This window comes from Citrus sinensis, chromosome 3, assembly GCF_022201045.2.
Source record: "Citrus sinensis cultivar Valencia sweet orange chromosome 3, DVS_A1.0, whole genome shotgun sequence".
In the NCBI taxonomy this organism is placed as follows: domain Eukaryota; kingdom Viridiplantae; phylum Streptophyta; class Magnoliopsida; order Sapindales; family Rutaceae; genus Citrus; species Citrus sinensis.
Window position 1 is genome coordinate 49,502,860 of NC_068558.1, and position 21,291 is coordinate 49,524,150.

At 35.3% G+C, this 21,291-nt stretch overlaps 3 protein-coding genes across 9 annotated transcripts; 2 read left to right on the forward strand and 1 right to left on the reverse strand.

Annotated features, from left to right (window-relative positions):
* Nucleotides 1–261: 261 nt before the first annotated feature.
* LOC127898622 (probable trehalose-phosphate phosphatase D) lies at nt 262–3,960 on the forward strand. Of its 2 annotated transcripts, XM_052436818.1 has the most exons (11): nt 262–375; nt 616–657; nt 1,672–1,810; nt 1,997–2,137; nt 2,263–2,334; nt 2,420–2,545; nt 2,646–2,702; nt 2,935–3,036; nt 3,138–3,215; nt 3,327–3,467; nt 3,604–3,960. In XM_052436818.1, exons 3-11 carry the CDS (start codon nt 1,700–1,702, stop codon nt 3,751–3,753), a joined length of 978 nt encoding a protein of 325 aa, XP_052292778.1. In that variant the 5' UTR covers nt 262–375; nt 616–657; nt 1,672–1,699; the 3' UTR covers nt 3,754–3,960. The 2 variants fall into 2 exon arrangements, with proteins under 2 accessions (XP_052292778.1, XP_052292779.1); XM_052436819.1 differs by lacking the exons at nt 262–375; nt 616–657 and having other exon boundaries at nt 1,407–1,810.
* A 3,362-nt stretch (nt 3,961–7,322) lies between these two features.
* Nucleotides 7,323–11,952, forward strand: LOC127901017 (DEAD-box ATP-dependent RNA helicase 31-like). Its single transcript, XM_052436804.1, has 10 exons — nt 7,323–8,366; nt 8,472–8,578; nt 8,809–8,864; nt 9,357–9,581; nt 10,002–10,208; nt 10,289–10,375; nt 10,456–10,551; nt 10,772–10,987; nt 11,261–11,443; nt 11,603–11,952. Exons 1-10 carry the CDS (start codon nt 7,528–7,530, stop codon nt 11,828–11,830), a joined length of 2,244 nt encoding a protein of 747 aa, XP_052292764.1. The 5' UTR covers nt 7,323–7,527; the 3' UTR covers nt 11,831–11,952.
* Nucleotides 11,953–12,067: 115 nt separating this feature from the next.
* LOC127901014 (uncharacterized) lies at nt 12,068–20,812 on the reverse strand. Of its 6 annotated transcripts, none has more exons than XR_008052995.1 (9): nt 19,805–20,812; nt 19,375–19,563; nt 18,897–18,989; nt 18,607–18,789; nt 18,423–18,525; nt 18,150–18,335; nt 14,379–16,858; nt 12,860–13,651; nt 12,068–12,706 (listed from the first exon to the last, which is right to left on the reverse strand). XR_008052995.1 is itself a non-coding variant. In XM_052436794.1 (9 exons), exons 1-9 carry the CDS (start codon nt 20,057–20,059, stop codon nt 12,625–12,627), a joined length of 4,158 nt encoding a protein of 1,385 aa, XP_052292754.1. In that variant the 5' UTR covers nt 20,060–20,812; the 3' UTR covers nt 12,068–12,624. The 6 variants fall into 6 exon arrangements, 4 of the variants coding, with proteins under 4 accessions (XP_052292754.1, XP_052292753.1, XP_052292755.1 ...); XR_008052994.1 differs by having other exon boundaries at nt 12,068–12,728; XM_052436794.1 differs by having other exon boundaries at nt 13,062–13,648.
* Nucleotides 20,813–21,291: the final 479 nt, after the last annotated feature.

A 21,291-nucleotide genomic window follows, 5' to 3' on the forward strand; every position in this document is an offset into this window, starting at 1 on the left:
GGCCAAAAAAATATCATGCTCATGTAAATCAAAGTTGTACAATATATATATCCCTGCCATATATATTCTGAGTAGATTTGTTTTTCATATCATTAGAGCGTGAAAAGCGCGTCTTAACCTTTAATGCCAACAGCATTTATTTTTCTTTTTCCTTTTCGGAATGTCGGTTTTAAAATAAAATATATATACATATACATATACATACATATACGTGTATAATTAAAACAACACCATAACAAGTACGTCAAAAATTTTCCTATAAATAACCGTACGCTAACACACTCGTCTCCTCACTCACTTTCTCTCTTCCCCAGCTTTGGCATTTCTCTCAGTTTCTGTCAAACGCAAGCCATCATCAGCTTCATTCAGTCAAGGGTACGTAACGTTATTTAATTTTCTTTCCGAAGATTAATTTCTTTATCTGCTCCTTCTGCTGCTTCTGTAAATATTCACAAAAGTTTAGATTTTTTTTTTTGTGTTTCACGTTTTCAAAAACATTATTCGATTGAACAACAGTCGCAGAAGTAACATACGAATGAGATAATCGGTTGCTGATCGTTTGTTTTTGCTTTTGTTTAATTTGTTAATGTTTCTTGCATGTTGATTTATTCATAGGGCAATATTTTATTCTCCATACGGAAGAGTATTCTACTTGAGGTAAAAGTCTGGCAGAGTTTTTTTTTTTTTTTTTTTTTTGGTAGTCAAAATTTTTAATATATATATTTTTTATTTTAATAACAGACTTGTTCTCTGAGACTCAGGAAAGAACATAATAGAATCTTCTCTCATCATTACTATACGCGTATTGTATTTAAATATTTTAAAAAGCACCAAAACTCTGTAATTCTAATAATATTTGTCAATTTTCTTTACTCCAACGAAGTTACTGTAATTTTGGTCTTTTTCTGTAAATTTTGAAGCTATACTTTTTATTTTAAAAAGTAAAGTTTCTCAAAAGTTTTGCTAAGATAATCTAGGTATTCTAACCGACGATACATTATGAGTTATTTTGATTTTAGAATTGTTTTTTTTATAATTTACTTATTACTTTTCTGTTTTTATTTTTGATATCTAGGCCAGGTACCTTTTAGTCTTTACACTTGTCGATAACCCTAACATACAGAATGCTTATTTATTTATACGATATTTAGTTTCAAATATTAATTAATGATGTAGTATTTTGTTTATATGTATTTTTAAATTTTTTATTTTAAGTATTTTGATATTTTCTGTTTAAAATATGTGCATTAGTTTTTCTTTTTAAATTAACTTAGTAAGTAAGTTTACTCCATAGAAGTCTTATTATTATTTTCAAAAACCTTTGATTAATAAAGAAAATCTCTTTAAAATTTCTCTTTGGGACTATCTTCGTTAAGTTGTTTGGTATTAAGCTAATCATATTGGCCTTGTTTCATACACAAACGATATCTAGCTAATATTTTTCAATCCTATCAATTCGCTTCTATTATCCCACTCGGTCAATTAACTTTTTGAAAAAGATAATACCATGCAGCCTAAAAACATTGTTATTTTTATAGTAAATTAAAGAAATAGCATGTGAGGCGATATGTATATACTTTGGTAACCTTCATCGCATATATATTTATACACACACACACACACACACACTAACATATTATATTTGATATCTTGGCAAATTAATAAGCGCAGCAGAAAATCGTCAACGTTTCATCTGAAAATGGGAATACGGTCACCATCACAGCCTTCAGACGCGGACTCCATCTCAAAAGAAATATGCCATGAAAATGGAGAACCAGCTGCTATTTTGGATTCGTACAGCGCGTGGCTGGTAAGCGCGTTGTATTCATTCACTACATTGTTACTTAAAAGTGTTCGTATTAGGAGATGATCTTGTCGTATTAATGACATTCATTAATATCACTTAAAACAAGAAAAAAAACGATCAATCATTCTTTTTTGACACCATTTTGTTCATCAATAGTGTTAATAATTGATATCCTTGTGGTGATTCCAGGCAAAGCATCCTTCGGCTTTGGACACATTTGATAGAATGATAGCAGCAGCAAAAGGGAAAAAGATAGTTGTGTTTTTGGATTATGATGGCACATTGTCACCAATCGTTGAAGATCCTGACAAAGCTTTCATGTCTGATACTGTAATATACACGCATAAATATTCTTTAGCCGTATTAAATTAGTGGTACAAGAATGTTCACCTAACAATGGCAATTACGGAGCTAATGGTTCGATGCGTGTTGTTATATCTTATACATAATTGCAGATGCGAATGGCAGTACATGAAGTGGCACATTTTTTTCCTACGGCAATTGTCAGCGGGAGATGTCTCGATAAGGTAATTAAGTTTTATGTTTATTTTTATCCAGAGATTGCTAGTTACTTTTACAATTAAGTACATATTTTGTTGTCAATAAATGTAGGTGAGCAGATTTGTGCAGCTAAAGAATGTGGTATACGCTGGGAGCCATGGGATGGATATATCAACCCCAGCGGGTTCTTTGAAGCAAAACAACCCCAAGCACGAGACTAGAACTGTTGATGAACAGGTTTTGAATCCCTGTGGCATGCACATTCAACCAAATTAATACTCCCTGATGATGCTTAATTACCTTGTTAATTTAATTAGAATTTGATTTTACTCTGTAGGGTAACGAAGTTGTTCACTTCCAACCGGCACAAGAATTTTTGCCTCAAATTCAAGAGGTAACGCTTCGCTTTTCTTTTTCTAAAGTCTGAGCAGCTAAGATTGAATTTCATTTTTAAGTTATATAACCTAGACTTAAATTTACTCGATCGGTCTACCTACAAACCATAATTAAATAATTAAATACTAAAAATTATATATATATATATATATATGTCACTCATTATATACGAACTCTATTGCTCACTTTATAATTGGATATTTCTTCTTATATTTTGATATTTCGTACAGATGATACAAGTACTGGAAGAAAAAATCAAGACGATCAAAGGGGCTACGGTTGAAGACAACAAATTTTGCATTTCTGTGCATTTTCGACGTGTTGATGAAGATGTAATATTGCAACAACAATCTTAGTTTCATACCACGAATCAACCAACAATTTAATTTATCAAACTCAATATCCTAAGTTTACTTGTTGAATTAATTCACAGGACATAAACACCCTTCAAGAGATGGTCAATTCAATCGTGGAAGCTTACCCTAATTTTCGCATATCTGGGGGTAAAAAGGTATATTTATGTTCTAGGTTTTCTTCAACTATTGTATCATTCAGATGCTATATTACGAACATCAAGAATCTTGAATAATTATTGTATAATGTATCACTTTTCTCAAATCAGGTAATGGAAATTAGGCCTTGTATCGACTGGGACAAAGGTCGAGCTTTGGAGTATTTGCTTGATACTTTTGGATTCAACAACGCAAGCGATTTCCTCCCACTGTACATAGGAGATGACAAAACTGACGAGGATGCTTTCAAGGTTACAAATCATTAATGACACTAACACACACTTTTTTTTTTCTTTTTTAATTGAAAGCAAAATTATAAGGAAATAGGAAACTAATTGGCTAATAATTAATAGCTTATATCTTCTGAATGTGTTTACGATTGTACAGGTTATTCGTCACATGGGACGTGGATATCCCATTATTGTTTCTTCTGTTCCAAGGGAGACAAAGGCTTTGTACTCTCTACGTGACCCAGATGAGGTGATGTCGTTTTTACGGCGTCTTGCTAGGTGGAAGAAAAGCTTAGGTATTCCCTAGATTAATTTGGAGAAAATTATAGGAGCTCAAAGTCAAAGGGGTCATATTATTTGTAACTCATCAGTTGCTAGTTTGCATGTTTTTTCATTTAGCAAATTAGCACAATGAGTGGGGGCATATTGTGCGTAGATAAGGCGATTATACAAAAAGATATGTTTATGTACTCCCTTTTACCAATATAGTGCAATTAAACAGAGATAGAATAAGGAGGAGATGATAATTTAATATTACAGAATTATTACTAATTAATATATCTTATTTAAGTTGTAGTCAGATTTTCTTATGAAGAATGGTTATCAAGATGTTCATCTTGATTTTAATTTGCATATAAATTGAGCTTGATTTTGCATAATCACAACTTCTCTTGTACTGTAATCTATTACCACCATTATTATTATTATTATTATTATTATTATTATTATGATGATGTAAATGCTTATAATAAGAAATGGTATTTGAACAGACCCTAACTACCCCTATTACCCGAAGAATATGTATTTGGGGGGGGGGGGGGCACTTATCCGAGTATTAGTAACAAATTTTTTTTTCCCTTATTGAGTATAATGAAAGTGCTTATATCTCCAATCATTGATTGACAATTATAATGCGTTTACTAATCGGTAATCGAAATAGATTGGAATCGGAATAGACTATAATAAGAGTGGAGAATAGAAACCAAAATAAATTATTTACTTTAGTTATATGAATTAAAATGGGCTGAATTGTATTTCCTTTGTTTTAGAATCAAAAGGAATTACTATAAATTATGAAAATGGCCTTACTTGATTATTATCATTATTTATTATAATAATTGTGATGATGACAATAATTATTATTCAAAATTATTGTTGTTGTTAACAATAATGACGATGATGATGATTGGAATACTAAGCAAGAGCGCCTAGTTATAATATAATTATCTTTAATTATTAAATAAATATAATTATAAGAAAAAAAATTAATAAGGAATAGTATAAATTAAAAAAAATGCTAAGGTTACTTGATCAACTCTTGGTATTCAAATTATAATCATAACACTCTCTCATATTTATATTTTACATTTCTCTTACCTATTTGCATATTATATGACTTAGTTCTTAACTAACCACTCTATGAATAAATATGGAGATTATAGTACATAATGTGGGGTCCATCTATGTTGTAACTTTGGTATGGTACCACAGTTGCTTTCAATCATTGGATCCAACAAATGCAACTGTACAACTGTGGATCCAATGACTGATTGCAACTGTGGTACCATACCACAGTTGCAACATAGTTTTGCCCCATAATGTGTTACAATCATATTATAGTGTTCATATTATCGTATTGGTGTGTCAACATTATGTCTAAATACCCACATTGATCCAAAAGGAATCTAGATTTACAAATAAATATATAATGAAAATAATAAGTAGAAAATACAAACTAAAAACATGTAACAAAAAACAATAAACTTAAAATTTACTCGAGACATTAATTAATTTAAAATTTTAAATATTGAGCTTACCCTTCACGTTAACTTAAAAAATTAATCACTTATATTGACAAGCCAGACAATCATTTTATTTAATAAATTTATGGAATACAGTAAAAGAAAATGAGAAGAGAATAAATTTTCCCTCAATTCACTCCAAATTTACATCTAATTTCTCTACAAACTCACCTCTCAATTATACCAGAAATTCTCAACAAATGCTCTACAAATTTCTCCCAGCCAAATCGCGAGACTCTTACTTTTATATGCAAAATTTGAGTTGATCAAGTGTGGGCATTTGCATTATATATTTTTTTTGAACTTGCGATCATAACCTTTAGATGATCTTTACTAATACATCCAAGGTCTAAAATTGCAACCATTATACATCATTCAATTCAACAAATCAATTATTGCAAATGAAGTCAAATTAGGACCCTCCATTGGCTTATTTGTGAAGGTGGTTGAACTATTAGATTGATGAGTATTAAACGTAGTGCAATAAGGTGCAAGTAATTTCAGACACGTAGCATGGTCTCAGTTGTTTGGAATTAATGTTGGCTTAAAAGGTTAGTAATTTTTCCAAAGGCTTTTGAGTATCTGAAATCTAAATTTCATGTTCATTTTTCCGATCCAAGCATCATGAATCTGGCAATTTACCTATAAAAAAAATCATACTTAAAAAGTAAACAAAAATAGACAATTCATAAAATGAGTTAGGGATTTATCAATATGATAAACTGTTAATATTATCAATATTGTAAGTAAAAAATGATAATTTTAATATTTATTAAATATACACTTTATAGTGTTAATTATAATGAAATTTACATTCCTAAATTTCATTCGCATTCCTTCATATTTTGAGCAAATAAATACTATCAATGATTCTCATTTTCGATTCTTCTTCATTCAACCACAGAAATAAACATTCCATTACTATAATACAATCACTGAGCATGAGTATATATTCATGGATGATTGATAAACTTACCAACCGTGAATATACTTGCCTATGCAGGATCAAAATATTCAATGAGAAATACAAGAAATAACACTCAAAACACCATTAGACGACCGTTGACATTAAGGTAGTGTTTACTTGCTGGAGTGGAAGTGTGGATTGTGGATTCCTCCCACTCCAGTGTTTACTTACTTTAAAAAAGAGGAGAGTGGGAGTGGGAATCCGTGGGTCCCACTCAATTTTGGAGTGGGGAATGTGATTCCCACTCCCATGGGGGGAGGTGGGAGTGGGAATCCACTCCCCCCTCTTCCCATTTTATCCTTATAATTAAAATAAAAATAAATAAATAATATTTAATAAAATAAATAATATCATATTTATTAAAAATAATAATTATATCATATTTATTTTATTAAATTTAATAAAATAAATATTATATTTAAATTAATAATATTAAACATTAATTTTAATAAATATTAATTAATTATTTAATTAATAATAATAAATATTTTATTCTAAAAAAATATTAATTTTGAACTATATTATCAATAATTATATTTCATTTGTGTTGCTATTATTAATAATTTTTATTCACATAATTTAAATTAAAATTAATAAAAAAATTATGATTTACATAATTAAGAATATTAGTAATTATTATTAATTTATAAATATAATAAAATATTTATTTTATTTTCCAAATATATTTTTTATTAATTTTTTAATTACAAATTATAATTCTATACATAAGGATAAAATTATAATTTAAAATAATTTACTCTCAATCCAAGACAAAGTAAACAAATAATTAGGATTCTGATTGACGATCCATACTTTCATTTAGTCTAAGTAAACACCATACTCCCACTCCCACTCCACACTCCTAATCCAAGAATTCTCACTCCTCAGGATTTCCACTCCAATCCAAAAAGTAAACGCAGCATAATTGCATTATAAATAATAAAATTCATCATCCACTATGTTAATGTCACATAACAGTTGAAACTCCAATCCCTAACCCTAGTGTAATCTAAACGGGCTCTAGTTTAAAAATAAATAAATAAATAAAAGAATTATCATGATAAACAAATATTGATCCTAGAGCACCCAAAGTTTCTTTTCCAATAGAGTTCCCATTTAGAAAACGGTGCGCACAGCAGCAATCCAAACGATGTCGTAAAATGCCAGCCTTCGCCATTCGCTACCGTTAAACCCTATCGCAATTCTAGCTTCTGCAGGGAAAATAAAAATCTTAAACCCTAAACTATAACAAGTAACAACCCTGCCTCTTAAAATGCTCAAGTGAGAAAGCTCGCCATTTCAGGATAATATTATGCCCATTAAGCTATTCCCTAATCTACGCCTCCTCAATCCTCCCCTTTCAGCCACCCGTTTCCCTTCGATGAATTTGAAACCTTCTGTAAACTCTTCTCGGGCCATACCCGCTTTCCGCCGGATCTTCCCTTTCAAACTCAAATACCTAGGGCTTCCCACTCGCGTTAACTCCCAACAACAACAACAACAACAACAACTCGGCCTGCGGAAATTATCGACTCGTCCGTTTCGACCCGCGGCCAGTTCTGAGTTTGGTCGTAGAGGTAGTAGAGCAGGAGAAATTCGCGGTTCTAAGAATTTAATTGATGACGAAGCGGAACTAAGTGATTGGGTCAGTGACTTACGGACCGACTCGTTTCATAGTAATAAACGTTTTAGTAAAGACGATGACGTTTCAGATTTCAGAAAGGGATCTGGTAGAGAAAACAGAGGTTCTTATTCAATGAAAAGGAGAAGAAAGAGTGATTCGGACGACTCTTACGACTCTAGTAGGAGAGGTAATCGGAATTCGGTTAACTCATTTTCAAGGAATAATATTAGTAACAACACTTCAAGGTTTAGTAGGAGGTCTAATAGTGAATTGGAGGCTGGTAATGTGGGAAGAAAAACTCGTTTTTCGAATGATGATGAAAACGATGTGGGTGAAGAGAGGAGGAGAGGTATGAGTGGCATTAGGGATTTGCTTAGTGAGGAAGTTAGTGACAATGACGACGACGATGATGATAGTGTTTTGAGGAACAATGCTAGGAGTTTGATTGGATTAGATAAGGAAAATGGTGGGATGAGTGTGGCCATAAGTTCACCCGGCAAGCATGACTCCTTTATGAGTGAGAGCAGGTACGTTTTTTAAAAGCTTGGTTTTTGCTAAGTATGTATTTACTATAGCGGAGACTTTCAGTAATTCTCAGTGACCAATGTTGTCTCCTGTTTCCATGCCTGCAGATTTGATCAATGTTCAATCTCTGCCTTGTCGCTGAAAGGAATCAAGGATGCTGGTTATGAGAAAATGACCATAGTTCAGGAGGCAACACTTCCTGTTTTACTTAAAGGTTCACTTTTTTCTAATTTGTTTTGTAACTTCAGAGATCAGAATCTTCTTTGTTAATGTCAATTTTTGCTTCCTGAGGAATTGTTTATTGACATGATAACTGGTGATTGTTAGTAATTGCTGTGATTCTTGATGAATGACCATCAACCTTGGTATTTGTATTTGGTTTTCTTGATTTTATTTTGTGCATTTTCGTAAAGATGATAGTCCTTATTCTGATTCTGTTTCCAGGTAAGGATGTTCTGGCTAAGGCTAAGACAGGCACTGGAAAAACTGTAGCATTTTTGGTAAGATATTTTATTCATTTATTTTTTTTAAAAGCCACAATTGCTTGCTAATCTCTAAACCGATGGAAGACTGTTTGAGGGATCCCCACCCTGGGCCACCCATAAGTCATTCACTTTTTGGTCCTTGCAGGTTCATTGATCATTTTGGACTTGCACCTGGCTTTTCAAATGTTTGAGGCATCTTTATTTGAAAAATTACTGAAAACCACACAGTACCCTTAAAAAATAGGAAAATAGAAGTGTAGGGGTACGGTAATTGTTTGGTCTTTCATATATATATATATATATTAATTCTGAGTCTGTCCTTAATTTTTGGAGGGATTCATTGCTAGAAATTGAAAGCATTGCCATTTTACGAACTTTGATTGGCATTGTCCTCTCGAAATCTTTGAGAATCCTTTGAAGAATAATAAGATTGTCTTTGTTTACTACACTCAGATAGGAGATGAATGGAGTCATTCAATTTAGCTTATCTGAAGTTCTTTGTTTCAGCTTCCTTCTATTGAAGTGGTCATAAAATCTCCTCCGGTTGATCGTGACCAAAGGCGGCCCCCTATTCTTGTGCTTGTAATATGCCCTACCCGAGAGCTTGCAACTCAAGCTGCTACTGAAGCTAGTACTTTGTTGAAGTATCATCCATCTATTGGAGTTCAAGTTGTGATAGGAGGTACAAGACTTGCTTTAGAACAGAAGCGTATGCAAGCTAATCCTTGCCAGGTGACTTTCTTATCATCAGCATGGGATAGCCTTCATGTTAAAATTTGACACCCTATCATATATTGTATCCTCATAGCATATCCAACAATCCAAATTTTTTATCTGTGCTATTGGTCAAAATTGTTTGAAACATTGTTGAGCTCTTGGAATGTCGTATAATGATACAACTTGTCTGAGACATTCTAGAACTCTTGGAATGTCATGCACTGAGAACAAAATGAGACACGTAGAATGTCTCAGCAGCTGGATGTATAGTTTCTCTCTTTTCAAACTTTTTTTTATTAATGAGGATTCCCAGTTGTGGACCAATCAGAAACTGGGTCCTCTACTGCATATATGAATGTTGTTAGTACACCTGCTAATATCTGCACAGGAGATAGTTGGGCCATGTTTGTGTTTTCACGCATTCAAAACTCACAGATTCTTGTCGCTACACCTGGAAGGCTCAGAGACCATATTGAGAACACTGCAGGATTTGCAACAAGGCTGATGGGTGTGAAAGTCTTAGTACTTGATGAAGCTGATCATTTATTGGACATGGGATTTCGTAAAGACATTGAGAAGATAATTGCTGCTGTTCCAAAACAACGACAAACACTCCTCTTTTCTGCTACTGTTCCTGAAGAGGTTTACTTTTTATATTCTGGTTGTTTTGGTATGCCTAAAAAATTTAAAGAAAATACTAAAAGGTGATTTATGGTATGAAGGTCCGTCAAATTTGTCATATAGCTTTGAAAAGAGATCATGAATTTATCAATACCGTTGAAGAGGGAAGTGAGGAAACACATGAGCAGGTATGCTTTTTGATGACTCTGCCCAATAAATTTTGAATTTTCTTGGTAACTCAATTATTAAAATTTTGATGATTTTTCAGGTCAGACAGATGCATTTAGTTGCCCCACTAGATCTACACTTCCCTCTTCTATATGTTCTTCTGAGAGAGCATGTTGCTGATAACCCTGAATATAAGGTATACATTTAGCCATGGGTCCATTATCCATGTAATTGTACCTGTTCTGGTTCTTGTGAAATATGATTTACCATTATAAATATATTCTATATCTAAATATTTCTGTTTAGTATTAAGAATGATATATTTTTTTTCAGCTTTCAAGTGTTCCTGAAAATTACATTTTTTTTTTTTTGGTTCGGTTTCTCTCTTTTGACAAAATTCCAATTGATTTCTCCAGGTGCTTGTATTCTGCACAACTGCTATGGTAACCAGAATGGTTGCTGATCTTCTTGGTGAGCTGAAGTTGAATGTTAGAGAGATACATTCTAGAAAGCCACAGAGTTATAGAACTAGGGTTTCTGATGAATTCCGGAAGTCAAAGGGTCTGATACTTGTGACTTCTGATGTATCTGCGCGTGGGGTTGATTATCCTGATGTTACCCTTGTCATTCAGGTAATGGGAAATGGTCTACTTGTTTTTCCATGTCACATCTTTGAGATTATGAGCAGCATAGTGACGAATCCCCCTATTCCCTTCTTTCTTGCTTGTCAACCTTGTAAAACCGTAGGATTTCTTCTCAATTTTTCCAGAGAAAGATTAGATACTCTGTTTATAAATTTATTTTACAGCATTTGGATGTTTCTAGTGTTCTGGATATCCACACAAAATGTGCAACTTTATTTCATTATGGTTATAATATTATGCAATTATTGTCTGCAATTTCAGGTTGGCTTGCCATCTGATAGAGAACAATATATCCATCGACTTGGTAGAACTGGACGTAAGGGTAAAGAAGGGCAAGGCATATTGCTACTTGCACCTTGGGAGGAATTCTTTTTATCTACCATCAAGGATTTGCCAATATTGAAAGCTCCTGTACCTTCAGTTGATCCGGACACAAAGAAGAAGGTGAAGTAAAATGCTCCTCTTTGGCTTTTCTATCCATAGTGTCTCTTTAATGACGGTGAATTAAAAATAAAATAAGAGTGAAAGTATAATTTTATGTATTGGCAAGTAAATAGCAGAAAAATTTTTATTCTCAGAAAAGTAGTAACATAAATTCAACAGGTGGAACGTGCACTCTCACATGTGGAGATGAAGAACAAAGAAGCAGCATACCAGGCCTGGCTTGGTTATTATAATTCCAACAAGAAAGTGGGACGGGATAAGTATAAGCTTGTGGAGCTTGCAAATGAATATAGCCGAAGCATGGGGCTTGATAATCCTCCAGCCATTCCCAAGCTTGTTCTAGGCAAGATGGGCCTTAGGAATATCCCTGGTTTGCGTTCTAAATAGAGTGGGTTTTCTTATTAGGGAATTCCATCATATTTACAAATCACTTCCATCTCTGTGGACAGACGATTGGGAAAAGAAAATTTCATCCCCAAACCATCTAATTTCAACATTTATTTATTATATTTCTGCGCGTTGGAGCCAAACCATCTAATGAAGAGAACCTCATACGGTAAAAAGGGACAGAGATTTCCCAGTTGCAAGAAACAGCTCTCTTGAATTAAGGCAACAATAATCACATGCAAAATAACAAATATCAGCCGATCATCTTTCAAGCTTGAAGCAATCAACTACAACAGACATCAACAGAGACAAGCTACTACATCTAACTTCATCTTCTTGATGGGTATATTGTTACACAGTCCGTTTTTAAATGAAGGTTCATGGTAGAAATCTACTACACTGAGCGTTATCCTTTATGAATCGAAAAGCTACCATATCCTGTGAAATAAAATCATGAAGTAACAAAAACTATGACCCGATTAATTCCTAAACTTCTGAACCTGAGTGTATTTCAGTGGAGTTACAAGTGTGTGGAATCCTAATATGAAAACCTAATTACCGAGTACGTGCAGCCCAATCAGTCTGTTACATCCTTCAAAACAAAGCAGTTTAGACAATGTGCTGCATAGTCACCACTCCCTGAGGGCTTCATAGTGTACATACATGCACGAAGTAGCATGATTGGGTAGTTTTCAAGGAGAAACCTTAAAAGGATTGGTCACATTGGAAAACCATATCTCCCTTGCATGCCTGAGGGCAGAGAAGAAAATCGACGAGTCTTCTCATCAAAGTTTTCACCCACCATTTTCTCCCTCGTTTTGAAGCTCAAGATGAAAACCCACATCTTTCCATTGATAATTCCTCCGGGCCGCTGATCTGGCAATAAAATCAAAGCCCCCTGTTAAGGCAACAAACCAACAGCCATTACAAAACAATCCCAATCAAGAAAAAAAATCGAAATGAAAAAACTGAATAACAAGCAAATATATATTTACTTCTAAAGTAATTTCATAAACAATTAAACACAACCTGCCAAATTGATAAATGAGCAACCGCTGGCTGTTTTGCACAGCTCAATATTATTGTAAGCAGGCAAGGCTTATGGATATTGCAGCTTACTAGCACCGTTGTGAATCAGAAATTGGCGTGTGGACCATTGCTCATGAGCAAAGGTCACTATTGAAGCCAATTACATTAATCTATATCTTGAAGGAACAAAATGACCAACTACCTCTGAACATGGGAAGAAGGATGATCTGGTGAAGACTGTTGACCCAAGGTACCATGATACCTTTGATCTTCAACTGTTCCACTTGATCGGCTTCCCTCACTAAGCTGTGACGCTTCATTCACACCTGAGAAACCCACCGGTCCAAGAGAGCCAAACTCGAGTTGTTCAGTGGGAGAAGCATATGCAGCATTATGATCATAAGGATAAAACATGACAACAGGGGGAATAGCAGGTCCATTTGATGACGCCCCACTGGGGTTCATAGCTGATAGCGGATACATGCCATATGCCACATTTGGGGAACCACTGTGTGTGGAGCTGGAGCGCAATGGACCATTTTGAGAGTGATATGGGGGGAATGTGTCATGTCTCTGAGAACTCCAAGGCCTCTCAGACCGATTCTCACTCGCTGCCAACCGGTCTGGCCTTGAGCTTGATTTCTCAACTTGGTTGCGATTGTGGCGCCCAGAAGCTCGTGACTTTGAATTAACGTTCCAGTTCCCTTCTCTCTCACCATGGTGGTCACTCCTATCGTGGCTATAATTCCCCCTTCTTGAACTTGTAGAATGCCGGTCCTTTGGAGAAACCTTCTAAAAGAAAACAAAACAAAAACATTGATCAATGATAAATAGCATTGTAAATATCTAAATGCTAAATGAGAAAAGATGCTCAGTAAGGTCACTAATGAAACGTAAACGAACTGAGAACACACCAACACTAATGGCCAGGCTTGGCTGCTTTCTAGATTCCTGACCGTCACTTATATTAAAAAAAAAAAGGAAAGCAGCATTCAATACACATGAAAAAACCCAGAACTGAATGTTGCAAATTTGACAAAATCATATGTAACATTACAACTCTTCTCTACTTCACCCTTTCACTTGTGGCACCAGTATACATTCTCTAGACCACATGACACACAATATCAAGGCCACAATGCAAATGAATCAGTCTTTGGCAACCAATAACTTAATCCAGATACACAAACTCGGATGTGGGACTGCCTTTCACCAAGGTTCTAATCAGTGCCCAACTCGGATGTGGGACTGCCTTTCACCAAGGTTCTAATCAGTGCCCAACCCGAAATATGATTCAGGAACAAGAAGCAATATGCTTCTATAAAGAAAAATTCTAATCCAATCGAATGCGTGTATAGACAACATTTTTGGCAAACGATGGGCGATAGATAAAGGTGAAACAAAGCAATACCATTGTATGCTAACAAAAACACAGAAGCACAGTGCAAACATAATTAAATAGAGAAGCCAAATGAAACGAAACAGCCACGCAGAAAGAAGTCTTGCAAATGCATCTTACAGGATTGGGAAGGTAAGTCCCAGTCCCAGCACGATATCTTGGCATTTCATCAATGTACCGTTGGTAAACACCAGCAGGCCTGTTAGAAGCAGACTGGAGAGGAGTAACAGGAGCAAGATGGGGCCCATAACTGATGAGCTGGGTAAAAAGATTCATGTTGGCTGAAAGTGGTCTTCCAGGACCATCCCATGGAAAACGGCCCTGTAGATAGACAGGTGGCACCATCATAGGTGAAGGATATATAAGAGGTGAAGATAATCGTGGGTTTTGGCAAAACCGGCCATATTGTAAATTTTGCCAATGGCTAAGAAAGTCACTGTTGAGAATGTCAGACTTGTGCTCCAATGGTTCGACACGAGCAGACCTTCTCATAGAACTTGAAGTACTTGACGCCTCTGACTGATCAAGTCCCTCAGACAAATCAAACTTTTGACCAGAATCACTGCTTCCCAGGCCCTCTTCCCCACTAAAATGGCTTGTTGATGCATCAGAGGTTCCTGACTCAGTTGGGAAGTTGTATATTGGAAGCATCGTAAAAAAGGGAACAGGTGGACCTGTGGGATAAAAGGTCAAGGGAACAACCTCTGAATTGTCCGCGGACCTTTGTCGAGCACCGTGACCTAAGAGGACAGGAGCAATCGGAATCACTGATTCTGACCCACTTGTCTGAGCTTCTTCAGATCCGGGCATTTGATGCCTTGGAATATGTAAAGGAGCAAGGGATTGAAGTCCTACACTCCTGTCTGGTATTTCAGACCCCATGGTTGGAAGCAGATTCCATTCTTTGTTGTCTTCATCAGCCTGAACAGAAGAATGTTCTGACACACTACTACCTTTTCCATACACTGGAGAAGCAGTAGAAGCCATTTTTCTACCCCTTTTTTCTTTAGCTGGTTTTGAGACCTTTGCCGATGATCCTTCCCAAGAACTCTCAGAATTGGTTTTACTTCTCACAGAACTTGTATGTGAAGCAGGCATAGATCTTGAGCTGGCAGATCTGTCATCAAAGTAAACCTCGTTACCTCTACTATCTAGATAATGGAAAGAATCTTCATGATCTTCCCTCATTGACTCCCCGGCATCTTTGTTGAATTTATGTGGAGCTCTTCTAGCACTGCCAGAGGCACCTATCTGAGATGAAGGAAGAAGGTTATAACCAGCTGAAGTTGATTGCTGCTTATCGTCAGACTGAAGCATCTCAAAATTTCCATTCTCAAGATCAAATCCGCCACCAGAACCCCGGTTCTGCTGATGCCAGTAATCATTATCACCCTCCATAGGGTTCGTTTCCACAGGACCAAAATTTTCATTACCGCGTTCAAGTGAATCTTCCGGGCTTGAGGTCAATCCAACACCAGGAAAAAAATGGGTTAAAGGTGAGGAAACCAAACTTTGGGGAAACTGCATGTTGGCACCCGATGCAGTCTCAATGAAGGGAAGATTGGTGGGAACCATTCCACCCAAATTTCTCTGAGAATATCCCATTGAAGTTAGAATTGAATGTGGTAGAGGAAGAGGTAAGTGACCAGAAGCTAAATTCAGTGGAATGCGGACCTGTCCATTAAAACCATGAGCCATGGAAGATGCCATCAAGTTCACAAGATCTTGCTCTTCCTGTTGCATCCCTTGTGTCCCTGCAACAGAAGAAAATTCTTCACTCATAGCACCCAAGACCAGATCATCACCGTAACTATTAAACACACTGTTTGAATCAGCAGTAGCATCAAAGCTCTGACAGGATGCAGTGTGACTAACAGATGAAGGATTGCCAGTTGAAGATCTAATGTCATGGCTTGCCAAAATATCAGATTCCAAGTTCTTCCTTCTACTATTCTCCAACTTTGAAGAAGACATCTGGCATTTTACACTTTCTGGGGGTTTCTTAGGCCGCCCTTGGGAGGTAACTTCACCATACGTGTCTGTAAGCTCGGGGCTAGAGCGTGTACGTGCAAACAGATATCTACCCTTAATGTCACCAATCATTATATCAGGTTTAAAACTTCTGTTACCTTTATCATTATTTGCATTCTGATTAATACTAGCATCCCTTCTACCCTGATCAAAAGCCCTGGTGCTATTCAAGTTACCATAGTTTTTTTGGGTTTGTGTATGAGAAACTGTGGAAACAGAACTGACCCTAAAAGTACTTTCAACAGGACTATTAATATGCTGAGATGAAGCACTACCATGCGATCTGTCAACTTGAGATTCACAACCAATGGAAATCTCATTTCTTTTGCCACCTAAACCTGAATTGTTGTGGAGATTCTCAGGCTCATGTTGATGGTCTCGATTTGACAATCGCAAGCGCCACAAGTCATTCCTTGGTGCATCCGGACGAACACCGCTACCATGTCTATCCCAGGTATTCATAAAAAACTGATTTACTTCATAATATAAGTCCTCATTGGGACAATCAAGTAACCTTGCCAGCCTTTTAGCCCCAAATGCAAATGCACTGCGTATCCTAAAGAAGTTACCTGGCCAATTTATATAGACAGAAGGAAACAAATTACAAAATTTCAGATAGTAGAAAATCAGACCAAGAATTACAAGCACATCAAAAGCACTACAATCTCATAGCCGATACTCCATATTTGTGCAACAATATATTGAACTCAGACCATATAAATGTATTTGTGCATGCTTATAAGTCTATGCTCCATACCATTTGCTTCACAGATGCAGTGAATTTTGCCAAAATGTGTGAAGGTTATCGACGGCTACACTAAAAATAGGATCATACAAAGAATATAAAAGATGTTTTGAGGTAAAAATAGATTATTTGAAGGTTATTAACAACTACAGTGGACTCATTTAGAATTCCATCCCAAAGAAAAAGTGAAGCCAACGAAGTCACAAACACAAAACACTTGTAAACAAATAATCTTCATCATAATGCCTAGTATGCCCTCTACATTTATTACAAATATTTAAATATGGAAACTCCATAGTTAATATAAACATATCCAGGATCATCTGAGCGTGACCCCTTGGGCGTAGCTCTGCTGGCCGCGTATGCATTTTGCACCCATGGTTGCCCAAGTTTGAATGATAATATGGAAAGGGTTGATGTGGATAAGGTTCTCATCCCCATCCAAACCTTCTAAAATTTTTTAAAATAAATTACTGTGTGTATTCCATGTATTTATTCTGCTCATGGTTTTATTTTATTTGTTAAAAGTAAGCATCACCACAATAAGTGTGGGAGGGTTAGAAAAAGTCACAGGTAACTTCTTGGACAATGCCCTTCTTGAGAATAAATGAACTACAAGATACCAGATGCATAAAGTGAATCAATGGAGACCAACACAGGAGTTCACCTAGTAAAGAAGTGAAATTTTCTATTGTGAAGAAAAATTAAGAAAGTAACCAAGCAAAAACATAGTAAAATGTCATTGATAGCATACGATCATAAAAAGGTTAGCATATATGAAGCCACAACTAAACTAAAATATAACCTTCTTATGCTAACGGACATTGGAGCCCAAGCAGGCTACAAAAAAGAACCACATGAAGACAGTTCAAATTGCCACTGGAAAATGGTAGGTAAGAAATAAAAATAAGCAAAACATTAAAAAATAGGAACAGGCAATGTTTCATAGAATTACAAAGACCATTCAAAAAAAAAAAGAAAGACATTAATTCAAAATAAAATTAATAGTATCACATTCACCATGCCAGAGGAATGAACAGATGATATCACAGTATCGCAACAAATAATAAGCCCACAAAAGAAATAGAACTGTAGTATATAGTTTGTCAATGCACCTTTACTAACACTGCGCCCAAGGTTGTTGTTTACACGCAAAGGATCGATGACATTAAAATGTTTTGAAACAAAGGGTTGGCCCTGATTTTCTTGGCCACCAGGAAAAACAGCATATGTAGAACTACAAGCATCAAGAAACAATTTGCTAAGAAGTAACACTCCACCATCTTTTCGAGGAGGTTCCGCTGTAAAACAGACCAAGAGGAAACATCAAGCTTGACGATCACTTATGCGAGGATCAAAATTAGAATTTTCAAGCAAAATATCTATACCCGTTACATCTGGAAGCGAACTGATGGGTACAGGACCCCAAAGGCTTAGACAGAAGTTGTCCCAGTCAAACTTGCTAAAAAACTCCAGAAAACGATAAAGGACCTACAAGTGGAAAGAAAAAAACTATCAGCCTACTAAAAGGACAAATGTATGAAAATAGTGAGAAAATGTTCACATAGCCACCTCAAGCGGACCAGCAAAAGAATTGTTGAAAACATGAAATATGTAAAGAACCAATGTCTCCAAGGCATATGTTGATATAAGTCCATGGTGAGCACCCAATATTCGGCTTTCATAATAACACCAAGCCTTTATCAGTATAATGCTGCGCTTGAAAAGATGATTCTGATTTATCATATGATCAACCTATTTAAGCAGAAAAAAACAGTTAGCAAATAAACATAATCAGCATAATGGATTACAATTTGAAAAGGAAACGTTCAATGGCAAAGTTTGAAGGATGCACCACGGACCTCCTCAAGGAAACAAAGAGTGCATAACCCACCAAGCTGGTTAAATGATATGTCTACCACAATATTTTCGACAAGGCACTTTATTATCTTTACCTACAAATAATAACAGAAAAAGAATGTTAAATTCAGTACAAAACAAAAAACTTGAGGCAAAATGGGCTTATATAGGTTACATTAGAATTTATGCAGAAAATCCACAAACAAGAATTTAGATAACCATAATAATAGTAACGGTTTAGTGGACAAACAAGCATCTTCTCAGATGAATAAATCACCACAATCAGTCACAACGAATAGCATTGCAACTCTGAAACTAAAATTTCAGGGGATAAATCCAAACTTATCTCCAGTTAAAATAAATCACAAGTTTGAAATTTGTAAAACTCTATCAGATGGAAATTTTGCATCAAATAATACAGGGCATGAATGGAAGATATGAGCCACAATCTTTAGAAAACTAAGGTACGATGAAACTCACTTCTGCCTGAATGTACTGAACCTCCTTGACACGGAATTCAGCATGCTCATTCTTCTCTTCGTTTTCCAACATATCACGCACCTGATGAGCCCATGTGTCTTTCAAAGTTTGATTATCACTAAAAGCTGTTAAGTCAATGTCCCCATCTGGTAAATAGGTCTTAAGGGGTACAGACCCAAAAGTAAAAACCTGTACACGAAAATAATCACTAGTGAATAATAACATAAAATAAATGAAAATGCAAAAGCTTAAATGATGCCAATTTGTTCAACATCCCATCACATTCACTAAATATAGGATGATTGCAACTATTTATGCCTGTGTTTTGACTAATAAGTTAAACCGGGATATACAACATTAACAAAATTCAACATAATACATGTTCATTTGGTCGAATCAATAAAGCAACGCAACATAAACAAATTCTCACATATATGTAAAAGTTGGCAACCTGACAAGGAACGCATTTGCTAATGAGGCGCTGAACATAATCTGCAACAGCATTGCGGCGTTCTTCGGAAAAGGGGTTGGGCTGAATGCAGGCAATAAGCTCTGCAGTTCTCTCCTCTGCCTTCAACCATCGTTCCGGGTCAAGTGCTCGGATCACTGAACCCGCTTCATTGGGCAATAACCCGTTTAATAATAGCCCACTTGGTGGCTCTCTCCGCCCTTCATGCTCTCCCATGCAATCCCTTTAATTTTCGCTTTGCTAATCTTTACCCAAAATGTCACCGCCACCACCACCACAACTACTAAAACAACTTGCCGATCAAACTAAGTTTTTCGAATTCAAAGTCTATCAGTTTTGTTTTTATGCTTGAGTTTCAATTATTATTAACCTTTTTCTTAAGTAATAGTAAGAAGAATTTTAGGTTTTGAAATTTATATAACCTAAAGAAGAATACAAAATTGTAAATTTATAACAAACTGAATATATTAGTAAAGAAAAAGGATATGCTGAAACCCTGAAGATAAAAATAAGAAGCAGATTAGTGATACAGATTGGTTGAGATTTATCAAAACCTAAGGAGAATGTTTTGAAGTTGGAAGCGTCGGCGAATCAACGATGGAAAGTATAAAGATAGTTGTGAGGAGGAAGAGGGACCAAATAGCAAATGTAAAAGAGGGGATTGGGGCATTAAATTAAATGGTGGATAGATTGAGGGGCGGATCAAAATTAGGTTTCGGGAAGAAAGACAGAAAGAGAGGGCGTGTTTGGTCACAGGAATTTGGAATTGCTTTGTGGAGGCGAGGTTTTGACGATGAGGAAGTTTGTGCATTCGAGGGTTTCTAATTTATTTTTTTATTTTTAAATAATGAAAAAATATATTTGAGAAATAGAAACAGAGAGAGAAAGAAAGAGGGAGGATGATAGAATCTGGGAAAGGAACACGGAGAGAGAGCAAGAGGGAGACAGGGCAGACGTAATAAAAAATAAATTAAATTAAAAAAATTTTTGAATTTTTTTTCTCTTACCGTTCTTTCCATTTTCCTTTTTTTATTTAAGAAGATTTTCGTTTTTATTTTTATTATTCGCCGCTGCCGTTTTGTACTTTTCCTTAATGAGTTGGGCTAGCCAATTGAAATTATGCAGGCCCATATAAGTGTTGGGCCCAATTTCTGTTGCAGGCAATTGAAGCAGGCCGCAGTAGTGATGGCAAACTACATATATAAAATAAAAAAACACTACAAGTCCACATAAAATAATATGGATTCCAATATATATATATATAATTTATTTTTTACTTTAGTTTCATTTATGTTTTTTAATTAATTCTATTATGTTTTTCATTTAACTTATATATTTTTATTTAATTTTAATTTAGTAAATAATTTAATTAAAAAATAATGCGATATCCTTTTTTCGGCCGGATCCGGATTCGAATTTGGATATGTACGGATTCTATAATTTAGCAT

Excerpts from the sequence above, each read along its gene's own strand:
- LOC127898622 (XM_052436818.1), top strand. The coding sequence starts at position 1,700 with ATGGGAATACGGTCACCATCACAGCCTTCAGACGCGGACTCCATCTCA. Across the intron at positions 2,138-2,262 it reads AAGCTTTCATGTCTGATACT|ATGCGAATGGCAGTACATGA; the intron begins GTAATATACACG and ends ACATAATTGCAG. Across the intron at positions 2,703-2,934 it reads TTTTGCCTCAAATTCAAGAG|ATGATACAAGTACTGGAAGA; the intron begins GTAACGCTTCGC and ends TATTTCGTACAG.
- LOC127901017 (XM_052436804.1), top strand. The coding sequence starts at position 7,528 with ATGCCCATTAAGCTATTCCCTAATCTACGCCTCCTCAATCCTCCCCTT. Across the intron at positions 8,367-8,471 it reads TCCTTTATGAGTGAGAGCAG|ATTTGATCAATGTTCAATCT; the intron begins GTACGTTTTTTA and ends CCATGCCTGCAG. Across the intron at positions 10,209-10,288 it reads CTGCTACTGTTCCTGAAGAG|GTCCGTCAAATTTGTCATAT; the intron begins GTTTACTTTTTA and ends TATGGTATGAAG.
- LOC127901014 (XM_052436793.1), bottom strand. The coding sequence starts at position 20,059 with ATGGGAGAGCATGAAGGGCGGAGAGAGCCACCAAGTGGGCTATTATTA. Across the intron at positions 19,564-19,804 it reads TTGCCAACTTTTACATATAT|GTTTTTACTTTTGGGTCTGT; the intron begins GTGAGAATTTGT and ends TTTCGTGTACAG. Across the intron at positions 18,526-18,606 it reads CTTTTGCTGGTCCGCTTGAG|GTCCTTTATCGTTTTCTGGA; the intron begins GTGGCTATGTGA and ends TTCCACTTGTAG.